The sequence below is a fragment of the Monodon monoceros genome, unplaced genomic scaffold (genome assembly GCF_005190385.1).
Source record: "Monodon monoceros isolate NGI ecotype Baffin Bay Population unplaced genomic scaffold, NGI_Narwhal_1 Super_Scaffold_4, whole genome shotgun sequence".
NCBI lineage: Eukaryota > Metazoa > Chordata > Mammalia > Artiodactyla > Monodontidae > Monodon > Monodon monoceros.
The window spans coordinates 73,092,652-73,116,536 of NW_021703781.1; the positions used below are offsets into that span (position 1 = coordinate 73,092,652).

The window sequence follows — 23,885 nt, forward strand, 5'->3', positions numbered from 1 at the left end:
TTGATAATACTAAAATTTGATTTTAAATTTCAAGGTGATTCTCTCATTTAGATCTGCAATGATACAATAAAATGGCTTTATTAGGAGATAAATATTAACATTTAGTTTTAATTCTTTTGGCCATTTGTAAGTACCTAGCATTTGGAAATTTATTGACTGGTATCAGAAAAGAGTTCCTAGGGTAGAAACTTTCTGTTGCTTTAGATGCTTGTCTGCAATGCTTAATTGTTTTTAGAAACATAAACGTGTGGATTTTTTTTTTAATTTAAAAATAAAAATTGTTGGTATTTGTTGCAGCAGTAGGATTTTGTTATGCTTAATGAGTGACATTAAACTATTTGAACTCTGAGTGATATTTTTTCCCAGTAGTTGCTGTATGATAAAGAACACGTGAGTTTGTAATTCCTAGAAGATATTTAAGCAAACATGTGCTTGCTGTTTATTTTGGTAAGCCTTTGATTAGTTGAATTGCTTTGATTTAGGAAGATGGTATTTTGAGGATTTTAAATCATAAACATTCTTTGAACTGGAATTTCTGTTGAATGTAAAAGAAAAATCAAAGTCATTTAGGATATTATTTTAATGCTTAAGTCTTTAGAGTCTTAAAAATATTGAAGTCTTAAATATTTTTTCCTACATGGAACCCTTATCAGACTTATCAGTCTGATAATTTTATTCTTCAGAAAGTTGTGGTTTTACTCCTTTGGGTAGCCTAGCCTTTAATAGTTTAACCCTTGAAATCTGGATTCTGGACTCAGTTTAACCTCTTCTTGAAGAAAGGACAATCAGAAGAAAGGACAATCAGGCACTTAGAATTGGAAGTGGTCTCAGAGGACTTCTAATGTAGCATCTTGCTGGGTCCCGTAAATCCCCCATGGGAATTTCCACATCAGGTGTTCCTGTCATTACTCAGGGCGGTGATGCTGTGCCGTATGTCGTACGTTACTGAGCAGTCTGAGCTTGGTGAGAACAGATTTAAGACAGTTATACTTTTCCACATTGACTGCTTTCAACTATGCTTTGTTGGATCTTCCCTCTCCCTGCTTCCTCATGATTTCATGGGCAAATGGTAGCTTTTCTATCATTTACAGCTATTAAAAGCTCCAGTCTAATCTATTTCAGTTTAAACCTTCAATCTCCTATTAAAGCTCCACTCCTCCTTTAACCCAGTATCTGGCCACTTATTCCCTGAAGCACTTGGAGTGGGGAGGGATTGTGATATGCTCCCTGGATACCTCTTTCTTTTCCCTCTTTGTGGATGTATTTGAATAGAGACTAGTTAGAAGAAAAATGAAAAAAGGCAACTCTTTCTTACCTGGTGTTATTAAAGCCTTTTCTTGATTAACAGTGGCGAGCCATTAATGTCTAGTGGTAGGCTTCCAAACTGGAACTTTTGGTGAGATCTTGCAGGGAGAGTCCCCACTGCACAGTCCCTGGATATGAAATTTGCTGTGGGTAAACCTTTACCAATCTACACGCCCTCCTCATTTCTGTCCTCTCAGTCTACTTGCTGGTTCTTATGAGTGTTTGGGGGTAAGGTGGGTTTCTCTCTGCAGCCAGATTTTTTGATAAAAGCAAGACAGCTCAAGTCCAGCTACCTTCTGTAATTTACACTTAATACACTGGAAACTTACTTCCTTTTGATGTCAAATGGTGGCCTGCTGCCTGCTTAAGTCTGCCTCCTTTCTGTGCCCTGCCGTTTCTCATCAATTCTCTTTGTCCCCCTGCTCAAATAGGCACAGGGTCAGTCACTCAGTCTACTTCATAAGCAGACATTGAACTGGAGAAAGATGACAATTTGTCCTTCTTGTAGGCACTTCTGATCTTGGTGAATGATTCTCTTGGGGCCCCCTACCACTGCTTTTGGGTGACCATCACCTTCCTTCTCTCTGAACACTTGGAATACTTGTCGTGTTTTTCCCTCTCTTCTGTCAGCTGCTCACGTAGAGTGGAATGACGGTAAGACGTTGGTTAGAGTACCATAGCCCTGAGGTGTGTGGGGGGTGTCAGGGCCAGACTCCACAGGTATTTGATCCTTGATGTCTGTATATCTTAAGCTTTGTGTTTGTCGACAGTTTGGGGACAAGAGTAGTCTCATTCAGCATCTAATCAGGACTTCAGTAGTGAAGTCCTGTGGGCCTAATGAAGTCTCACTGTGCAGAATTTAATTTTTCTTTTTCTTTTCTTTCTCTTTTTTTGATTTTTGTTTTGTTTTTATTTTTTTGATTTGCTTCATGGTTCCTGACTGATGAAGTGTTAACTGTGTGTGTTAATTTATGAATGTTTGTATGATCTAACTATGCCCTTAGAGCACAAGTAAAGCTGAAGGATAGATTTTGTAGAGGTTTTAATTACACAGTTTTATCTGTTCTTACCTCATACTAGCTTTACTGAAAGTATAAATCCAAACAGAAATATACTATCGAACCTTTTTCCTTCCATCATCTAAGCAAACCATTCGATTAAATCGTTTGCTAAATGGTTTCTCATCAGATGGCGCAAAAGCGGCTTTTTTCTGTCTGGAAACTTAAACATTAATATTTGATGCAGTAATTATGGGTTCCTTAATTTTTCATTCAACAAATTGTTATTGAGTCCCTTCCATGTTCCAGCCACTGTTTTAGGCATTGGAGAAACAATAATAAATAGAAAAAAAGTCCCTGCTCTCAGGGAGCCTACATTCCAGTGTGGGGAAACAGACAAGAAATAAGTAAGTGATATTGTTTGTTAGCAATAAATACTAAGGAGAAAAATGAAGTGGGGAAGGGAGATGGGAAGTGGCAGGACAGTTTGGAGCATTTGCAGTTAGATGGGGCGTCAAGAAGGCTTCCCTGAGAAAGTGACATTTGAGTTAAAAGGCTCCGAGTGGGGAGCTTGTCTAGTGTGGTAGGCGTCAGGGACTAGATGAGTAATCAAGCGGGGGAACTGGGACAGGTTGGGGTGGGGGGTAGGTGAAGCCTGTATGTCTTTGTAAGAGCTTTGGTTTTTACTTTGAATGCGATGGGATTGCATTAAAACAGTGGTTCTTAACCTTGGCTGAACGTGGGAATTATTGGGGGAGCTTTAAAAATGTACTGATGCTTAGATCCCATCTCCAGAGTTTCTGATTTAATTGGTCTGGATGCTCTAATTTAGGCATCAGGATTTTCAAAAAAACTCCCAGGTAATGTTAATAAGCAGCCAAAGTTGAAGAGATTTGAGCAGAGTGACATTTTATAGTACTGAAGAGCATGGGCTTTAGAGCCAGATTCCCCTGGTTTGGATCCTGGCTCTGCCACTTCCTAATCATGTGACCTTGTACAAGTTATTTTTAAAATCTTCTGTGCTTTGTTTTTCTCATCTGTAAAATTATTATAAGGATTAAATTAATTTTAAATATTTGCTTGGCAAATATTGAATAAACACTCGAACATATGTTTTAATGAGATCACTCTGACAGCTGTATTGAAAATGGAGTGAAGGGGGCAGGGAAGCCCTTGCAGTAGTCCAGCTAAGAGGTGATGGTGGCTTGGACCAGAGTGGCAGCAATGCAAATGGTGGGATTCTGGATATACTTAGAAGATGGAGCCAGTAGGATTTGCTTATGGACTGGACATGGAATGAGAGAAACAAGTCTTGATCAAGTGTGACTCCAGATTTTGCCTGAACAGCTGGAAGAAGGGAGTGACTTTACTGAGATGGGAAGGACAGAGGGGAACAGATTGCTGAGGGGGTATATCTGGGCGCAGTTTGCTAAGTGTGAGAGGCCTGTTAGGTAAGTAAGTAGATCCATAGAGTTGGCAGTTGTATACATGAGTCTGGAGTCCAGCAGAGTGTCCAGGGCTGGAGATAGCAGTATTTAGACCTATGTGAATGAGTGAGCTCACCAAGAGATTGAGTGTAAATAGAGAAGAGGTCCGTGGACCATCCCCTGGGACACCACAACATTCAGAGGTCTGGGAGAGGAAATGTTTTTTAAGGTTTCTGATGTGCTCTGGAATGAAAGATAAAAGACAATTATAATTCTTTTTTTTTTTAAACAGCTTGGTTGAGGAATAATTCACTCAAAGTGTGCAATTCAATGGTTTTAATATATTTGCAGAACTGTGCAACTGTTATCACAGTCAGTTTTAGAGTATTTTTATCACCTTAAAGAGAAACCCTGTACCCTCCCATCTCTAGGCAACTCTTCATTCCTTCCCATCCCCCATCCTCCTAGGCAACTACTAATCTACTTTCTATCTTCATAGATTTGCTCATTCTGGATATTTCAGATCGGTGGACTCATATAGTGTTGTGATCTATTTAGAGAGAAGTGATATCCGTTAATCCCTGGCTTCTAGATTCATTAGATGCTAAATCATTTGGTAAAGGTGGGGACTATAAGATCTCACCACTGTAAAGATACATATACATACATTTTGCTCTTTGTAATTGGTAAGAACACTGGGGTGAAATTTTGAGACTGAATATTCTGTTCCCTAACAACCTGTTTTCTAGTGGTATTGGTATTCATTGAAGACTCTTGCTTAAATCAGTGATTATATTGGAATTGCAAAGTGGTGATTTTCTATTACTATCATATTTTCAAAGATCATGAGTTCATACTCTAATTCAGATGCATTGTATAGAATTTTTCCTTTTGTTTTGTATTTGTACGTTTTTTCCCTCACTGTAAAAATCTAGGTTCCTAATAACAAAATTTGTTTTATTTTACTTTAAATATAATCATAGCATCAGTATGTTTACATTGTCCTGTGATGCACCTGAAGTACTATCATTTGCATAAAATTGTTTCAGAATTACAGTAGCAAGTAGGGTTGCTGGTCATAGGGTAAATGCACATGTTAAATAGTGCCAGATTCATCTCAGTAGGGTCATACCATTCTGCATTCCCACCAGCAATATAAGAGTTACTGTTTTCTTACAGCCTTACTAGTATTGTAGGTTGTCAGATTTCTGAATTTTTGCCAGTCTCATAGATGAGAAATGGTATCTCTGTGTAGTATAGACTTTTTTTGAACTTTTCTTATGAAAAAAAGTTCTTATTAACCTTTCTTTTTGTAATGAAGAATTGTGAACTTCCACAGAAGTAGACAGGATTGTGTAACTACAGTACCCATCATCTAGCCCCGACAACTGCCCACCCAGGCCATCCCTCCTTCATCCAGCCCTCCTTCCAGAGTATTCAGATAATGTTTTGTCTCTGTATGACTAAATATCTCTAAATGATGCGAATTCATTTTCTTAGTAACATAACCACAATACCATCACCACACTGAAAAAAATATATATGTTTCCTTAATATCATGAGGCAGTATTCAAATTTCCAGTTTCCTTAGATAACTCAGTGTTGTTGTTGTTAACAAGATTTAAATAAGGCCCACATGTTGTGATTATGTCTTTTTAGGTCTTTTAACTTATAAGTTCTTCCTCCAGTTCCTTTCCCCCTACTCCCTTGGAATTTATTTCTGAAGAAGCCATGTTGTTTGTCCTGAGAAACTAATTACAGTTTGAATTTTGCTATTTGAATCTCTGTGATATAGGTTAACGTATTCTTTCTCTGTCTTCTCTATTTCCTATAAATTGGTAGTTAGATCTAGATTCAGGTATTTGTACTTTTTTTTTTCATAAGTGTTTTATAGATGGTATAAATTCCACAAGGAGGCACATGAAGTCTGGTTGCCTTTTTTTGTTTGTGGTGTCAGTAGCAATGCCTACAGCATCGTGTGTCATTTTGGGATTTTCTTATCATGAGTGATTGAACATCTCTTAATATGTTTGAGGGTCATTTTTATGTCTTTTTCTGTGGAATGTCTGTTCATGTCTTTTGCCCACTTTTCTACTGAAGTTTTGATATATTTCCCTTGACATTTTTTGCAGACTCTTTAAATGTTAGGGAGATTAGCCCTTTGTAATATAAGCTGCAAATATTTTCTACTGGTTTTGACTTGCTGATCAGGATTTGCCATGCAAAATATTTTTTAAAAAGTTATTTGTAGTCAAATTTATTTAATGAATTTTTTATTATGCTGGATTTTTAAAACTTTTTGGAGTTTAAATTACATACAATAAACTGTATCCATTTAAAGTTTACAATTTGATGAGTTTTGACCATATTGTTGCATGCAGTAGGAGTCCCTTTATATTGTAGACAGCTTTTCCATTGTATAAACATACTACATTTTATTTATCTTTTCACCTTTTGATGGACATTTGGGTTGTTTCTAGTTTGTAGCTATTATGAATAAAGCTGCTACTACTAATGGTTGTGAATTAGTCTTTGCATGAATATATGTTTTCATTTCTCTTGAGTAAACACTTAGGAATAGAATGGCTGGGTCATAGGGTAGGTGTATGTTTGGTTTTATTGTCAGAACTTTTCCCATAGTGATTGTACCATCTTACATTCCCATCAACAGTACATAAATTCTGGATGCACCACACCTTTAATAACATTTGGTGTTGTCAATCTGTTTTAATTTTAGCCAGTCTGGTGAGTATATATGGCATCTTTTTAAAAAGAAATTCGGCATTATAGAGGTATAATTTTACATACAATAAATCTTACCTCTTTTAGTGTATAGTTCTATGAGTTTTGACGGATGCATGTAATTATATAAGCTCTACCACAATCAGGATGTGCAACAGCTATGTTGCCAAAAAAATTTCTCTCTTGTTCTTTCTCTCTTTTGTTCTTGTTCTCTCTTGTTCTTCTATCGCAAGCCCTAGCAACTCTGATCTGGTTTTTATCACTGTAGTTTTTTTTTTTTTAATTTGTATGCAATACAGCTCACTGTATGTGGTATTTGAGCCAACTTTTGATAAATACATAGTTGTGTATCCTATTACAATCAAGATACAGAACAGTTCCATCGCTCCGTAAATTACCCTTTGAAGTCAGTCCCTCTCACTGATCTGTTCTCTGTCCCTATAGCCTTTTGGTCTGGCTTTTTTCACTTAACAAAATACCCATATTGTGTGTATCAATACTTTGTTCCTTTATCTTGCTAAGTCGTATTCCATTGTATTGGATGTACCACAGTTTCTTCATTTACCAGTTAAAGGACATTTGGTTTGTTTCTGCTTTTTGCCAATTATGAATAATGTTGTTTTAAACGTTTGCATATAGGTTTTGTATAAACATAAGTTTTCAATTCACTTGGATAAATACCTAGGAGTGGCATTGCTTGGTCATATCGTTAAGGGTACGTTTAACTTTCTAAGAAACTGCCAAACTGTCTTCCCAAGCTACGGTGCCATTTCCCATTCCCACCAGCAACATGAGAGACTCGTCATTTGTTTCACATCCTTGCCAGCATTTGGTATTGTCAGGGTTTTATTTGTTTGTTTTTGTTTTAGCCATTCTAGTAGGTATGTAGTGGTATCTCACAGTTTTTATTTGTATCATCTTACTAATGATGAGCATCTTTATGTGTTTATTTATTATTTGTATGTCTTCCTTTTTCTTTCTTTTTTATTATTTAAAAAAAACTATGTATATCTTCTTTGTTGACTTTGTTCAAATTTTTTTGCCTATTTTCTTACTTGGTTGTTTGTCTTATTGAGTTGTAATAATCCCTTGCCTATTTTTGGATATCAGTTACTTGATAGATATATGTGTACTGAATATTTTCTCCTGTTCTGTGGCTCATCTTTTGATTTATTCGTGTCTTTCAAAGAGCAGTTTTTAATTTTGATTAAGTCCATTATATCAACCATTATATGGTTTAGGCTCTTTGTGTCTTATCTAAGAAATCTTGTCTACCCCTAAGATCATGAAGACTTTATTTATATGTATATATAAATGTCTTTAAAAAATATATCAGTGTGTGTGTGTGTATTTTTTTTTTTTCGAGAAGCTTAATTGTACATTAGGTTTCTGATCCATTTCAAGTTAATTTTTTTCCACATGCATAGTTAATTGTTCCAGCACCATTTGTTGAAAGACTGTATTTGGAATTGCTTTGACATCTTTGTTGAAAATCAGTTAACAGTATATGTATGGGTCTGTTTCTGGATGCTGTTCTGTTCCATTGATTTATTATATCTTTTCACCAGTCCTACACTATCTTTATTGCTGTAGCTCTGTTGTAAGTCTTGAAATCAAGTAATGTCAGTCTGTTCTTTGGGAAATAGATTTAGCTTTTCTAGGTTATTTGCATTTAAATATATATAATAGAACCACCTTGTCAGTTTTTATAAAATATCTTGGAATTTTGATTGGATGTATTGTATCAGTAGTTCATTCCTTTCTGTATCTGGGTAGTATTCCATTGTATGTATGTACATTTACCTGTTGATGGACATATGGGTTGTTTACAGTTTTGGGCTATTGTGAATAGTGCTGCTATGAATGTTCACGTATAAGTGTTTGAGTACCTGTTTTCAATTCTTTTGGATATATACCTAGGAGTGGAAATGCTGAGTCATATGGTAATTCTATGTTTAACTTTTGAAGAGCTACCAAACTGTTTTTACACAGCTGTTGTACCATTTTACATTCCCACCAGCAATGTAGGTGGGTTCCAATTTCTATACATCCTTGCCTATACCCTTATTATTTTCCTCTCTTAATTATATCCATCCAGGTGGGTGTGAAGTGGTATCTCACTGTGGTTTTGGTTTACATTTCCCTAATGACAAATAATATTGGGCAACTTTTTGTGTTCTGGTTGGCCATTTGTTTTATCTTCTTTGAGAGAAATGTCTTCTCAAGTCCTTTGTCCATTTTTTAATTGGGTTTGTTTTTTCGTTGTTGAGTTGTAGGAGTTATTTGTATATTCTGGATATTAGACCCTTATTTGCAAATACTTCCTTCCATTCTGTAGGTTGTAGTTTCATTTTCTTGATGTCCTTTGATGCAAAAAAGTTTTTAATTTTTATGAAGTCCAATTTGTCTTATTTTTTCTTTTGTTGTTTGTGCTTTCAGTGTCACATCTAAGAATTCATTGCCAACTCCAAGGCCATGAAGATTTTCCTCTATGTTTTCTTGAAGTTTTATAGTTCTAGCTCTTATTTTTAGATTAATTCATTTTGAGTTATTTTTTGTATATGGTGTAAGATAGCGGTCCAGTTTAATTCTTCAGCACGTGGCTCTCCAGGTGTCCCAGCACTGTTTGTTAAAGAGGCTGTTCTTTCCCTATTGCATGATGTTGGCACCATCGTTGAAAATCAGTTAGCCATAGATGTATGGGTTTGTCTCTGTGCTCTCAATTCTGGTCCTTTGGCCTGTGTCTTTCCTCATGGCGTACCACACGAGTTGACAGTTTTTACCTGCAGTATGTGTTAGTATAGTGTATTAATTTTCCAAGCTTTGATTACATTTTAGAAATTTTTTAGAACTTGGGTAAGTTCATTAAAAAATTGTCTCGAAGTGCCAGATCTGTAATAATACACACATACAAACTTAATTTATACTTTTGTTTAAAACTTTTTTGGTGGCTCAGTGGTTAAGAATCCAACAACGAATGCAGGGGACATGGGTTCGATCCCTGGTGTGGGAAGATCCCACATTCCACGGAGCAGCTAAGCCCGTGCACCACAACTACTGAGCCTGTGCTCTAGAGCCCGCAAGCCACAACTACTGAGCCCGCATGCCACAACTACTGAAGCCCACGCACGTAGAGCCGTGCTCCGCAATGAGAAGCCACCACAGTGAGAAGCCTGCACACCGCAACGAAGAGCGTCCCCTGCACGCCGCAACTAGAGAAAGCCCATGTGCAGCAATGAAGAACCAATGCAGCCAAAAATAAATGAATAATTAATTAAAGAAAACTTTTTGGCGTGTTTCACCATTTCTCTGGCTGTATACAGAATAGTGATTTAGATAAACAGTATATCAGGGCGTATTCTAATTGAATTTTCACTGTGAGTTAAACGAAAAAATAGTTACATAAATAATTCAACCTGCCGAAAGATGTTGGCGCTGGCTGTAGAAGTACCTTTGGAGTAGGAATAGTCTGCAGATTTGCATCACATCAGGAGGGAATCACATATCTACAGTTTTTAGAGAAAAATGGATGGAAACACTGCTTTTTATCCAAGCCATGGTTTTTAACTTTAATGAACATAACAAAAATTTCAGTACTTCAGAATCAGAATATGATATGCCTCTGAAGTCGCTTTTAATCTGTGACTTCTCTTTCTCTCTCTCCCCTTTTTTTTTCCCCCTGTAGTAGTTTATTTGCTGAAGAAACTGGGCTTTTGGTCCTGATGTTTCCCACGGTCCACTTTTGCTGATTGAATACCTGTGGTGAAGTTTAATATGTTCTTCTGTGTTCTTTGTTTCCTGTGAACTGGAAGCTGGACTTAGGGAAATCTAGAAACTTGATCAGATTGAGATAAACCTTTTTTTTTTGTTATATGTTCTTTATTGGTGATGTTTGTGTCTTCCATTCGGGGGGCACATAATACCTGCTTATCTCTCTTTTCATGATGTTAGCTTACTTTATTTTGATTCATTTTGGTTTTAATAATACCAAGGATTTTAGAGTGACAGGATGATGTAAACGTTAAGATATGAGCTCTGGAGTCCAAGAATCTGGGTTCATGTTTTGATTCATTACCTGCTAGTTCACTAATCTTGGAAAGGCACTTCCCCTTCTCAGTGTTATATTTCTTACCTATGAAATGGGGATGACGATGCCTACTCATAGTGAAAAGTTAAGTAAATTATTCAGCTGACCTGAATAGCTGTCCCTTGTCCGCATCAGTTCTGTATAGTTGCATTTAGTAACCACTCACAATAAGCTTAATTTCAAGTGATTTTTGCCCATGCTTTTATGTATTCACATTAACCAGCCCCCACATAATGTTGGAAAGTAGGCTCTTTGTTGAATAAACCATACCATAGCACATTTAATGCTTGAGGTCCACTGAGAAGTACTTACTGTTAATGTTTTTATTTTACAGTGTAATGTTCAAGCACAGAAATGCCTTATGTGGATCGTCAGAATCGCATTTGTGGTTTTCTAGACATTGAAGAAAATGAAAACAGTGGGAAATTTCTTCGGAGGTACTTCATACTGGATACCAGAGAAGATAGTTTTGTATGGTACATGGATAATCCACAGGTTTGTAAAATCCAAAGGGTTACCTCTTCAAAAGCATACAAGAGTTTTAATTATGAAAGTATTTGATATACTATGCAGGTGTTAGGATTTGTCTTCCTAAAGAAAATATGTTTAGATTTATTTCTACTGACTGTATTCTCCTTGCCCTGTACCCCCAACTCCTACTGTGTTAAATAAATTTCAGAAGATTGAAACTCAGTTTATTTGATAAAAATTTATGCATGTATTTATGTTTTCCCTTCCTTGGGAGGGGCAACTCTTAACTCTGGTAGAAAATTTTTGAATCGTTTAAATTTAAGATACTGTCTCTAAGATAGAGACTACTATCTTTTGGTAAATAAACTACTTAAACGAGTTGATACTCTTGCACATTTATAGTCCTTTCATCTTGTAGTGTCAGACTTGAGTGTTGGCCACTCGTGAATTTGATTTTATTGTTGCAAATTATTGGAGGTAAATGTCATATATTAAAAACTAGAATCCCAGTTTTAAGATCTGTGAGTGGCCTTGGATTAGAGATCATCTGTTGAGTAGTTTTACATTTTCTCTGCCTGTGAAACTCTTTATTCAAATTGAGAAGTATGTTGCAAGGAAGCATGTGCAAAGCAAGAGATGAGTCCCTAGCAAACTTCTAAGCTGATTTGGTCTAGTGGATGACTTGTGCAGGTGAGGAATGAAAAGTTGGGGAAGAGCAGAGACTGGTAGGAGGTTCCATTCTGTGTCACAGAGCAGGACCCAGATCCCCGAACAACTGGTCTGGTATTCTTTCCTCCCCAGTACTGATTTTAGGTTAGACAAAATACATATGTGCTAATGCATTTATATTTGTTCATATAGAATTTGACATGTAAGGAACTATATTCAATATCCTGAGATAAATCATAATGGAAAAGAATATAAAAAAGAGTGTGTATGTATATGTGTGTATATGGCACATATATATGGAACAGAAATTAACACAAAGTTGTAAATCAACTATATTTCAGTAAAAAAATTAAAATAAAAAAGGAAAAAAAGAGAACTAGGATAAATACTAGACAGTTGAAAAAGTAATCAATTGGCAATACCCTTGAAGGCCACAGGGTACTGAGTAACCCCCAGCAGGACTTTGTGAAAAGCAAGTCCAGTGAGGAAGCAAACATCCCCTCATCCTGTCCTGTAATGGGGACAGACCAAGGAGAGATGATAAATTGGAGCTTGACTTCTGACAGGTTTTTTCTTTTTTCCATTTTTTGGCCGCGCCATGCGGCATGGGGAATCCCAGTTCCTGGAGCAGGGATCAAACCCGCGCCCCCTGCATTGGAAGCGCAGAGTCTTAACCACTGGACCACCAGGGAAGTCCTGTGACAGGTTTTTTTTTCCTTCTGTTATACAAAAGGTAATAAGGTGGTGATCAGGGCAGCCTCCAGCGATCTGGTTTAAAATATACCCAAGGTCACACAATACAAGAAGTTGATTATCAACCATTATTTTAGAAAATACAGTGTCATATATCTTGGATTTGGAGTTTATACATTTATCATTTCCTACACCAGATATACTGACAACTCGCACTTCTACTGATAATTAAAAGAAATTATAAACGTCAAAAAAAAAAAAGAATTTGAGTTGTTAGGGACCTTAGTCCTTAGTATTAATTCAACCTCCTCCTTAATGCAAGAAACCCATCTATCCCTGATCTTCACTTTAACTGTTGTTTGAACTATATATTACTAAAAAAACAAAAAAAAGTGTTTATTATATTCGAGACAGTTTTTAATTATTATTATTTTTGTGCACCAGAAGCTAGTTCCTTGTATCTTCTACTTATTGATCTACTTTTGCCTCTGCTACTTATTGATCTACTTTTGCTCTCTGATTCTCTATAAATTTAGTCCTTTATCCACATGCAGCCTTTCAAATTTTGGAAGAGAATTTGTATTTTAATTCAGTTTATATTATTTGAGTGCTGACTTTGTATGAGACTTTCTTTGCTAGGAACTGTCTTTTCTCTCTCCTTATCCTTATTGAGTTTATTGACACCCTGTTTTACTCCCTTATCTCTGGGTGTGACCAGCTTTCTTGGGTGATAGTAACCTGTCTATGCAACTGCATGATTAATACCTTTATTTACTTGACCAGAGTCACTGGGAGAAGGAACAAGTCAGCAGAAATCAAAAGTTCATGTTTACCTTCTTTTTCCTTTTTTTAAAAACATAAATCCAGTTCCTCCCTTTTACTACCCATCCCTTTATCTGTGGCACAATCCCTTCCCAAACTCCTTTTCCCAAGGTGGAAAGTAACTTAGCCCCCCTTGACTCCCTCTGATTACAGTTTATTAGATTCCAGTTTCGGTTTTCCTCCCCCATGCAAACCACTGCTCAGTCCTGCCTGTGAGCTCTCCCTCATTTGTCTTCATAAGATCTGGTTGACTCGTATATAGTTTCTCCTGAATTTTATTTACAACTCCTTGATTGTTTTTCTGTCTTTATATATAAGAGTCTTCTTAGAATTTCTCCTTTTGTCGGTACTTCCCACTTAAACAGAGCTAAAAGAAGAAAAGTACAAAATAGAATATGTTTATTACACTGAAGGAACCATAAGCTTGGATTTCAGAGGAAAGGTGTGATTATAGCTAGCAGAGGGAGTGAAAGTCTTGATGGAGGTGGTAACATTTGAAATTGACCTAGAAGAATGGGTATGATTTTGGCCAAGAGGTGGAGAAGTGGGTATTCTGGTGCTCAAAGAATAGCATGGGCAAGAAATCAAAGTAAGAAACCCTGTAGTGTATTTGCAAAATAGTTCACTTTGGCTATAGCAGGGAAGGTATATGTTAAAGTTTGGACTCAGCTAGATCTTTTTCACGTGAACTCTTTTAAAGCCAGATTTCTGTGGTGTAATTAGCCCATTAGTGTTTTTGAATGTAGTATAGAATTTTAAATCTGTCTTTTTATTCAGTTCTTAATAATTTTATCTCTTCATTCCAACTGATAAGAATCTTTTACAATCTGCATTCTACCATCCAGTGTATTAGCCATCAATACCAGCTTTGTGTCACTTTAAAATGTATTAAGGCACATCTCTTCATGAAAACTTTAGTAAAATGTCTTGATAAGATTATTGTGGTTGAACCACAGGAAATTGCCAATATACCACCATTTTGATCTACTAAAAAATGGCAATTTCATATGATTCAGTCTGGTTGCTATGTTAAGTGCTGTAACACTCACTGCTTTACTGATCATAGTAACCCTGATGATGAAAGAAATTAGCTTGGCTCACCTGTCCTTAGGGAGCCGTTCTTCCTCTGATCACTGCTTTCTTTACCACTAACCATTGGTTTAAAAATCCATTGTAGTGTATTACTAGGGATCAATTTGGGGCTTTCTGTGTTGTTTTTTAAAAAATAAATTTATTTATTTATTTCTGGCTGTGTTGGGTCTTTGCTGCTGCACGCAGGCTTTCTCTAGTTGCTGTGAGCAGGGGCTACTCTTTGTTGTGGTGAGTGGGCTTCTCATCGCGGTGGCTTCTCTTGCTGTGGAGCATGGGCTCTAGGCACTCGGGCTTCAGTAGTTGTGGCACGTGGGCTCAGTAGTTGTGGCTTGTGGGCTCTAGAGCACAGGCTCAGTAGTTGTGGCACACAGGCTTAGTTGCTCCGCAGCACGTGGGATCTTCCCGGACCAGGGCTCAAACCCGTGTCTCCTGCATTGGCAGGTGGATTTTTAAGCATTGCGCCACTAGGGAAGTCCCAGCGCTTTCTGTGTTTTATTGAGGGAATGAGAAGTGGTGGAGAATTAAATAACTAAGTAGCTTTATTAGGAAGTGAATTTGAGAAAACTTGAGAGAGTATTTTGGCAAAATGAGTACAGGAACTCATGAGAACAAACGGTTTCTTTCCCTTTTTATCTTAAATGTCAGATTGGTTTATTATTTCTTGTTCATTGTCAAGTAACAAATTTTGAAACCCACATTTTTTCTGGTTGAACTTGGCAGTAATCGTACCAGTTCTTAGAAACTAGGTATTTTGAATATCACTTTATCTCCCAGCTACTTATATTTCCTTTTAATGTGCCACTGTTTAATCTGTGACCCTTTATGTCATGCAGTGATGACATAGTTGCTCATTTCTCTTCCTCACACACGGGGTTAGAGCTGTATTCAGCTAGTTCAAATAATAGACTTATGGAGGACTTAAAAGAAAAATAATGATTTTGAATGGAAGGATAGCAGTGTTTGAAAAAAAATCACATTGGTAGTGGTTAGGAGATCTTGAAGATATTTTAACATTTCATTTTCTTATCCAAAATTTTTTTAAAAACCTTTAAACGTAAAACATTTTATATAAAAACACAACCATTTAAAGGTATATATTAAAAATTATAATTTTATTTTATATACATATTTATGGAGATTTAAATTTGGAAGCTTGTACATAGTCTGTAGTTCAAAGCAGAACATAATAGAGTTGTAGTTTACATAGAAACTACAGGTTTTGAAAAGACCTGTCCCTGTAAACAATAATCAGTTCATGTTTGTGAATCTTAAGTCTTTTAAATGTCTAGGCTTCCATAGAATTAACTGTTTCTGCTAAGCTTATAGAGGTTTGAGAAAGGTACCTCCTAATCATTCCTGAAAACAAGCCCACAGATTTTTTTTTTAATATTTATTTATTTATGTGGCTGCATCGGGGTCTTAGATGCGGCATGTGGGATCTTTTGTTGCCGCACCTGGGCTTCTCTCTAGCTGTGGTGCATGGGCTCTAGAGGAGGGTTCCCTTTTCTCCACACCTTCTCCCGCACTTATTGTTTGTAGATTTTTTGATAATGGCCATTCTGCCGGTGTGAGGTGATACCTCATTGTAGTTTTGATTTGCATTTCTCTAATGATTAGTGATGTTGAGTATCCTTTCATGTGTTTGTTGGCAATCTGCATACCTTCTTTGTAGAAATGTCTGTTTAGATCTTCTGCCCATTTTTAGATTGGGTTGTTTGATTTTTCTGATATTGAGCTGCATGTGCTGCTTGTATATTTCGGAGATTAATCCTTTGTCATTTGCTTCATTTGCAAATATTTTCTCCCATTCTGAGGGTTGTCTTTTCATCTTGTTTATGGTTTCCTTTGCTGTGCAAAAGCTTTTAAGTTTCATTAGGTCCCATTTGTTTATTTTTGTTTTTATTTCCATTTCTCTAGGAGCTGGGTCAAAAAGGATCTTGCTGTGATTTATGTCATAGAGTGTTCTGCCTATGTTACCCTCTAAGAGTTTTATAGTGTCTGGCCTTAAATTTAGGTCTTTAATCCATTTTGAGTTTTTTTGTGTATGGTGTTAGGGAGTGTTCTAATTTCATTCTTTTACATGTAGCTGTCTAGCTTTCCCCGCACCACTTATTGAAGAGGCTGTCTTTTCTCCATTGTATACTCTTGCCTCCTTTATCAAAGATAAGGTGACCATATGTGTGTGGGTTTATCTCTGGGCTTTCTATCCTGTTCCATTGATCTATCTTTCTGTTTTTGTGCCAGTACCATACTGTCTTGATTACTGTAGCTTTGTAGTATAGTCTGAAGTCAGGGAGCCTGATTCCTCCAGCTCCATTTTTCTTTCTCAAGATTGCTTTGGCTATTCGGGGTCTTTTGTGTTTCCATACAAATTGTGTGATTTTTTGTTCTAGTTCTGTGAAAAATGTCATTGGTAGTTTGATAGGGATTGCATTGAATCTGTAGATTGCTTTGGGTAGTATAGTCATTTTCACAGTGTTGATTCTTCCGGTCCAAGAACTTGGTATATCTCTCCATCTGTTTGTATCATCTTTAATTTCTTTCATCAGTTTCTTATAGTTTTCTGCATACAGGTCTTTTGTCTCCTTAGGTAGGTTTATTCCTAGGTATTTTCTTCTTTTTGTTGCAGTGGTAAATGGGAGTGTTTCCTTAATTTCTCTTTCAGATTTTTCATCATTAGTGTATAGGAATGCAAGAGATTTCTGTGCATTAATTTTGTGTCCTGCTACTTTACCAAGTTCATTGATTAGCTCTAGTAGTTTTCTGGTGGCATCTTTAGGATTCTCTATGTATAGTATCATGTCATCTGCAGACAGTGACACTTTTACTTCTTTTCCAATTTGTATTCCTTTTATTTATTTTTCTTTTCTCATTGCTGTGGCTAAAACTTCCAAAACTGTGTTGAATAATAGTGGTGAGGGTGGGCATCCTTGTCTTGTTGCTGATTTTAGAGGAAATGGTTTCAGTTTTTCACCATTGAGAATGATGTTGGCTGTGGGTTTGTCATATATGGCCTTTATTATGTTGAGGTAAGTTCCCTCTGTGCCTACTTTCTGGAGAGTTTTTATCATAAATGGGTGTTGAATTTTGTCGAAAGCTTTCTCTGCATCTATTGAGATGATCATATGGTTTTTCTCCTTCAATTTGTTAATATGGTTTATGACATTGGTTGATTTGCATGTATTGAAGAGTCCTTGCATTCCTGGGATAAACCCCACTTGATCATGGTGTATGATCCTTTTAATGTGCTGTTGGATTCTGTTTTCTAGTATTTTGTTGAGGATTTTTGCATCCATGTTCATCAGTGATATTGGTCTGTAGTTTTCTTTTTTTGTGACATCTTTGGTTTTAGTATCAGGGTGATGGTGGCCTCATAGAGTGAGTTTGGGAGTGTTCCTCTCTCTGCTGTATTTTGGAAGAGTTTGAGAAGGATAGGTGTTAGCTGCTCTCTAAATGTTTGCTAGAATTTGCCTGTGAAGCCATTTGGTCCTGGGCTTTTTGTTTGTTAGAAGATTTTTAATCACAGTTTCAATTTCAGTGCTTGTGACTGGTCTGTTTATATTTTCTATTTCTTCCTGGTTCAGTCTCAGAAGGCTGTGCTTTTCTAAGAATTTGTTCATTTCTTCTAGGTTGTCTGCTTTATGGGCATATAGTTGTTTGTAGTAATCTGTCATGATTCTTTGTATTTCTGCAGCATCAGTTGTTACTTCTCCTTTTTCTTTTCTAATTCTGTTGATTTGAGTCTTCTCTCTTTTTTTCTTGATGAGTCTGGCTACTGGTTTCAATTCTGTTTATCTTCTCAAAGAACCAGCTTTTAGTTTTATTGATCCTTGCTATTGTTTCCTTCATATTTTTCATTTATTTCTGATCTGATCTTTATGATTTCTTTCCTTCTGCTACCTTTAGGGTTTTTTTGTTCTTCTTTCTCTAATTGCTTTAGGTGTAAGGTTAGGTAGTTTATTTGAGATGTTTCTTTTTTCTTGAGGTAGGATTGTATTGCTGTAAACTTCCCTCTTAGAACCGCTTTTGCTGCATCCCATAGGTTTTGGGTCGTCGTGTTTTCATTGTCATTTGTTTCTAGGTATTTTTTGATTTCCTCTTTGATTTCTTCCATGATCTCTTGGTTATTTAGTAGTGTATTGTTTAGTCTCCATGTGTTTGTATTTTTAACAGTTTTTTCCCTGTGATTGATATCTAGTCTCATAGCGTTGTGGTCGGAAAAGATACTTGATACGATTTCAATTTTCTTAAATTTACCAAGGCTTGATTTGTGACCCAAGATATGATCTATCCTGGAGAGTGTTCCGTGAGCACTTGAGAAGAAAGTGTGTTCTGTTTTTTTTGGATGGAATGTCCTATAAATATCAGTTAAGTCCATCTTGTCTAATATGTCATTTAAAGCTTGTGTTTCCTTATTTATTTTCATTTTGGATGATCTGTCCATTGGTGAAAGTGCGGTATTAAAGTCCCCTACCCTTGTGTTACTGTCGATTTCCCCTTTTATGGCTGTTAGCATTTGCCTTATGTATGGAGGTGCTCTTATGTTGGGTGCATAAACATTTACAGTTGTTATATCTTCTTCTTGGATTGATCCTTTGATCATTATGTAGTGTCCTTCTTTGTCTCTTGTAATAGTCTTTATTTTAAAGTCTATTTTATCTAATATGAGAATTGCTGCTCCAGCTTTCTTTTGATTTCCATTTGCATGGAATACCTTTTTCCATCCCTTCACTTTCAGTCTGTATGTGTCCCTAGGTCTGAAGTGGGTCTCTTGTGGACAGCATATATACAGGTCTTGTTTTTGTATCCATTCAGCCAGTCTGTGTCTTTTGGTTGGAGCATTTAATCCATTTACATTTAAGGTAATTATCGATATATATATGTTCCTATTACCATTTTCTCAATTGTTTTGGGTTTGTTTTTGTAGGTGTTTACCTTCTCTTGTGTTTCCCGCCTAGAGAAGTTCCTTTAGCATTTGTTGTAAAGCTGGTTTGGTGGTGCTGAATTCTCTTAACTTTTGCTTGTCTGTAAATGTTTTAATTTCTCCACTGAATCTGAATGAGGTCCTTGCTGGGTAGAGTAATCTTGGTTGTAGCTTTTTCCCTTTCATCGCTTTAAATACGTCCTGCCACTCCTTTCTGGCTTGCAGAGTTTCTGCTGAAAGATCAGCTGTTAACCTTATGGGGATTCCCTTGTATGTTATTTGTTGCTTTTTCCTTGCTGCTTTTAATATTTTTTTCTTTCTATTTAATTTTTGATAGTTTGATTAATATGTGTCTTGGTGTGTTTCTCCTTGGATTTATCCCGTATGGGACTCTCTGTGCTTCCTGGACTTCATTGACTGTTTCCTTTCCCATGTTAAGGAAGTTTTCAACTATAATGTCTTCAAATATTTTCTCAGTCCGTTTCTTTTTCTCTTCTTCTGGGACCCCTATAATTCAAATGTTGGTGTGTTTAATGTTGTTCCAGAAGTCTCTGAGATTGTCCTCAATATTTTCATTCTTTTTTCTTTATTCTGCTCTGCTGTAGTTATTTCCACTATTTTATCTTCCAGGTCACTTATCTGTTCTTCTGCCTCAGTTATTCTGCTATTGATTCCTTCTAGAGAATTTTTAATTTCATTTATTGTGTCGTTCATCATTGTTTGTTTGCTCTTTAGTTCTTCTAGGTCCTTGGTAAACGTTTCTTGTATTTTCTCCATTCTGTTTCCAAGAATTTGGATCATCTTCACTATCATTACTCTGAATTCTTTTTCAGGTAGACTGCCTATTTCTTCTTCATTTGTTAGGTCTGGTGGGTTTTTATCTTGCTCCTTCATCTGCTGCATATTTCTCTGTCTTCTCATTTTGCTTAACTTGCTGTGCTTAGGGTCTCCATTTCGTAGGCTGCAGGTTCATAGTTCCCGTTGTTTTTAGTGTCTGCCCCCAGTGGGTAAGGTTGGTTCAGGGTTGTGTAGGCTTCCTGGTGGAGGGGACTGGTGCCTATGTTCTGGTGGGTGGGGCTGGATCTTGACTTTCTGGTGGGCAGGGCTACGTCCAATGGTGTGTTTTGGGGTGTCTGTGAACTTAGTATCATTTTAGGCAGCCTCTCTGCTAATAGGTCGGTTGTATTCCTGTCTTGCTGGTTGTTTGGCATGGGGCGTCCAACACTGGAGCTTTTGGCCATGGGGTGGAGCTGGGTTTTAGTGTTGAGATGGAGATATCTGGGAGAGCTCTCGCTGATTGATATTACATGGGGCCGGGAGGTCTCTGGTGGTCCAATGTCCTGAACTTGGCTCTCCCGCCTCAGAGGCTCAGGCCTGACACCAGGCCGGAGCACCAAGAGTCTGTCAGCCACATGGCTCAGAAGAAAAGGGAGGGAAAAAAAAGTAAGTAAATAAATGAATAAAATAATTTTAAAAAATTATTAAAATAAAAAAGTAATAAAAAAAAGAGAGTAACCAAACCAATAAACAAATCCACCAATGATAACAGGCACTAAAAACTATACTAAGATAAACGTAAAAATCAGAAACAATTCAGTCATAGACAGCAAACCACAAGTCTACAGTTGCTTCTAAAGTCCACCGCCTCAATTTTGGCTTGATTTGTTGTCTATTCAGGTGTTCCACAGATGCAGGGTACCTCAGGTTGATTGTGGGGATTTAATCCACTGCTCCTGGGGCTGCTGGCAGAGATTTCCCTTTCTCTTCGTTCTCTGCACAGCTCCTGGGCTTCAGCTTTGGTTCTGTCCTCACCTCTGCGTGTAGGCCGCCCTCAGCCTTCTGTTCCTGCCCAGACGGGACGGGGTTAAAGCCGCAGCTGATGCGGGAGCTCTGGCGCACTCAAGCCAGGGGGTGGGAGGGGCACGGTAGGTAGAGTTGGAACGTGGGAGGAACCTGCAGCGGCAGAGGTGCTGTGTGTTCTCCCAGGGAAGTTGTCCCTGGATCGTGGGACCCTGGCAGTGGCGGGCTGCAAAGGCTCCTGAGCACGGGTGTGGATAGTGACCTGTGCTTGCACACAGGGTTCCTGGGGCTGCAGCAGCAGCATTAGTGTTTCACGCCCATCTCTGGGGTCTGAGCTGATAGCTGTGGCTCGCGCCTGTCTCTGGAGCTCGTTAAGCCAGTGCTCTGCCTTCTGTGGGCAGACAGGGAAGGATTCCCCTCTCCTCACACACCCTGAAACAATGGTCTCTTGCCTCTTAGGCAGGTACAGACTTTTTCCCGGACTCCCTCCCGGCTAGCTGTGGCGCAGCCCGCTTCAGGCTGTGTTCACGCAGCCAACCCCAGTCCTGTCTCTGGGATCTGACCTCTGAAGCCCGAGCCTCAGCTCCCAGCCCTGACCTGCCCCGGCAGGTGAGCACACAAGCCTCTCCAGCTGGTGAGTGCTGGTTGGCACTGATCCTCTCTGTGCGGGAATCTCTCCGCTTTGCCCTCTGCACCCCTGTTGCTGTGCTCTCCTCCGTGGCTCTGAAGCTTCCCCCCTGCCCACCCCCCCTCCCACCCCCATCTCTGCCAGTGAAGGGGCTTCCTAGTGTGTGGAAACTTTTCCTCCTTCACAGCTCCCTCCCAGAGGTGCAGGTCCCATCCCTATTCTTTTGTCTCTGTTTTTTCTTTTTTCTTTTACCCTACCCAGGTACGTGGGGAGTTTCTTGCGTTTTGGGAAGTCTGAGGTCTTCTGCTAGCATTCAGTTGGTGTTCTGTAGGAGTTGTTCCACCTGTAGATGTATTTTTGATGTATTTGTGGGGAGGAGGGTGATCTCCATGTCTTACTCCTCTGCCATCTTGAAGGTCCCAAAAGGTTGATTCTTAATCTACAGTGGAGGAAACATTCAAAATCAAGATTGTTTTACTTTTACTTTTGAAATCTGTCAGTCTTTACGTTTATATTTATTACTTTTTTCCAGATTCTTTTATCTGATTTTCCCACCTCCATCTTCCCCCTTTATATAATCCATCCAGTTTGTTATAAGATATATTAATTAAAAGACAGTTTGATTACAGAACTGCTCACAAAGCCTTCTTTAATGTTTTCAAATTCTTAACAGTATAAATTCCTTGCTAGTTTGTTTCTTATTTAGGTCCTGTATAATTAGGTTCTTAGTTCAAGTTCCTAAACTGCTGTTTCTTTCTTCAGCCCTCTGTGACTGTATTATGGCCCAACACAGCCTTTTTCCCATTTCAGTAGAGGGCTTCTGGACATCCTCACCTGCTTGCTGTAGCTCATCTGTTTTCTCTGCCTGGAATATTCTCTCTCCTGCTTTTTGTGTTTCGGAATTTTTCTTTAATAAAGTACAGCTTAAAAGCCCTTCATTCTTTCACTGAGTCTTTCCTGATAGCCTCAGCATGAAATGATTCTCCTTCTTCTTAATTTACCCTTAGCTCTTTTAAGACACAAACTACATCTTAAACTTGTTAAGGGAAGAATAAAAATATTTTTTTATGAAAGTGCCAATATATACATTCCCTGAATATGGTTTTAAAAGTATCAATAATTTTTTGGAAAAATGGTATAAATGTAGATTAGTTATGGTGTAATAAATACTAATATGACTTAAATGAGGGAAAATCCAGTCTTTTTCAAGAGAGATATTTGATTTAAAAATTTTAATAAAACAAAGTTACATGTATACTCTTCTGAAATTTCTTACATTTGTGTTTGTTTTATGTCTAAATACTTTTCCCCATTGCTTTCTGGAGTAAAATCTGATCTTGTTTATGAAAAAGAAAAGTTTAGATACAGTGCTAACAAAATAGCCTTTTAGTTAATAAAATGCGTTGTGGTGGAGCAGACTAGAGTTCAGTTTTGTTATCCATGTTGTCCACTTGATTTCAGACTTAGTAAATACTTGAACTGGAAAGTTAATTTGTAAAGTGTGACATTTAAAAAAATCTGATTTCTTAACTTTTTTTGGTGTGTGTAGAACATTTTATATGAAATAAATTTGTAATGTTGGATAATAATTATATATTAATAATCTGTTTATAGAACCTGCCTTCTGGATCATCACGTGTTGGAGCCATTAAACTTACCTACATTTCAAAGGTAGTCTCTCTGTATTGTCTTACATTCATGCATGAATTAAAATCCCTTAGAATGAGAGTGTGAATAAAAGGAGCCATCTCCTCTCTTTGCCATTTAAGATGATGTTCTGGTTCATAGTACATTGAAAACAGTACCTGATTACTATGTTTAGGAAGTTCTTTGATAAAATTAGGAAGAATATGGAGTTAAATTACAGGATGTGGCAAATTGAAAAGTTAACATTAACTTTTATGATCAGGTATGTGAACGTCAGAAGGGGAGATTCGTCTGTTAACAATTAGGTTCTGTCTTTGGGAAATCTGGAGATTTTTCTAAGTCTGTATTTATTTATTTAAACTGTAATTTTTAATCTCATTACCTTTGTTTGTTCCTTTATGTTTTACTTTGAGGAAAATATGAACCATCTTCATGATAAAAGATGGGTTTCTTTCCCTCATTTGACTTGGTCTCTACTAATTTGTTTTCTTGTTTGTTGATTTTTCTGGAATTTTTGCAATACTGTTTTTCTTTTCTTTTCAGAAATTTAGATTTGGTATTAGGTAGTTTTTTCCCTCTT

The 23,885-nt window shown here is 37.3% G+C and overlaps 1 protein-coding gene across 4 annotated transcripts in view; it reads left to right on the top strand.

Annotated features, from left to right (window-relative positions):
* Nucleotides 1-23,885, top strand: part of PLEKHA1 (pleckstrin homology domain containing A1) — a 58,653-nt gene that overhangs the window by 2,663 nt on the left and 32,105 nt on the right. For 2 of the 4 annotated variants that reach the window (XM_029245203.1, XM_029245202.1), the window contains exons 2-3: nt 10,894-11,054; nt 23,273-23,329. In XM_029245203.1, the coding sequence (XP_029101036.1) occupies nt 10,914-11,054; nt 23,273-23,329 (198 nt within the window). In that variant the 5' untranslated portion in view covers nt 10,894-10,913. Of the gene's footprint in view, nt 1-10,893; nt 11,055-11,117; nt 12,389-23,272; nt 23,330-23,885 lie in introns of those variants that run through there. The other 2 variants (XM_029245204.1, XM_029245205.1) reach the window with 2 other exon arrangements.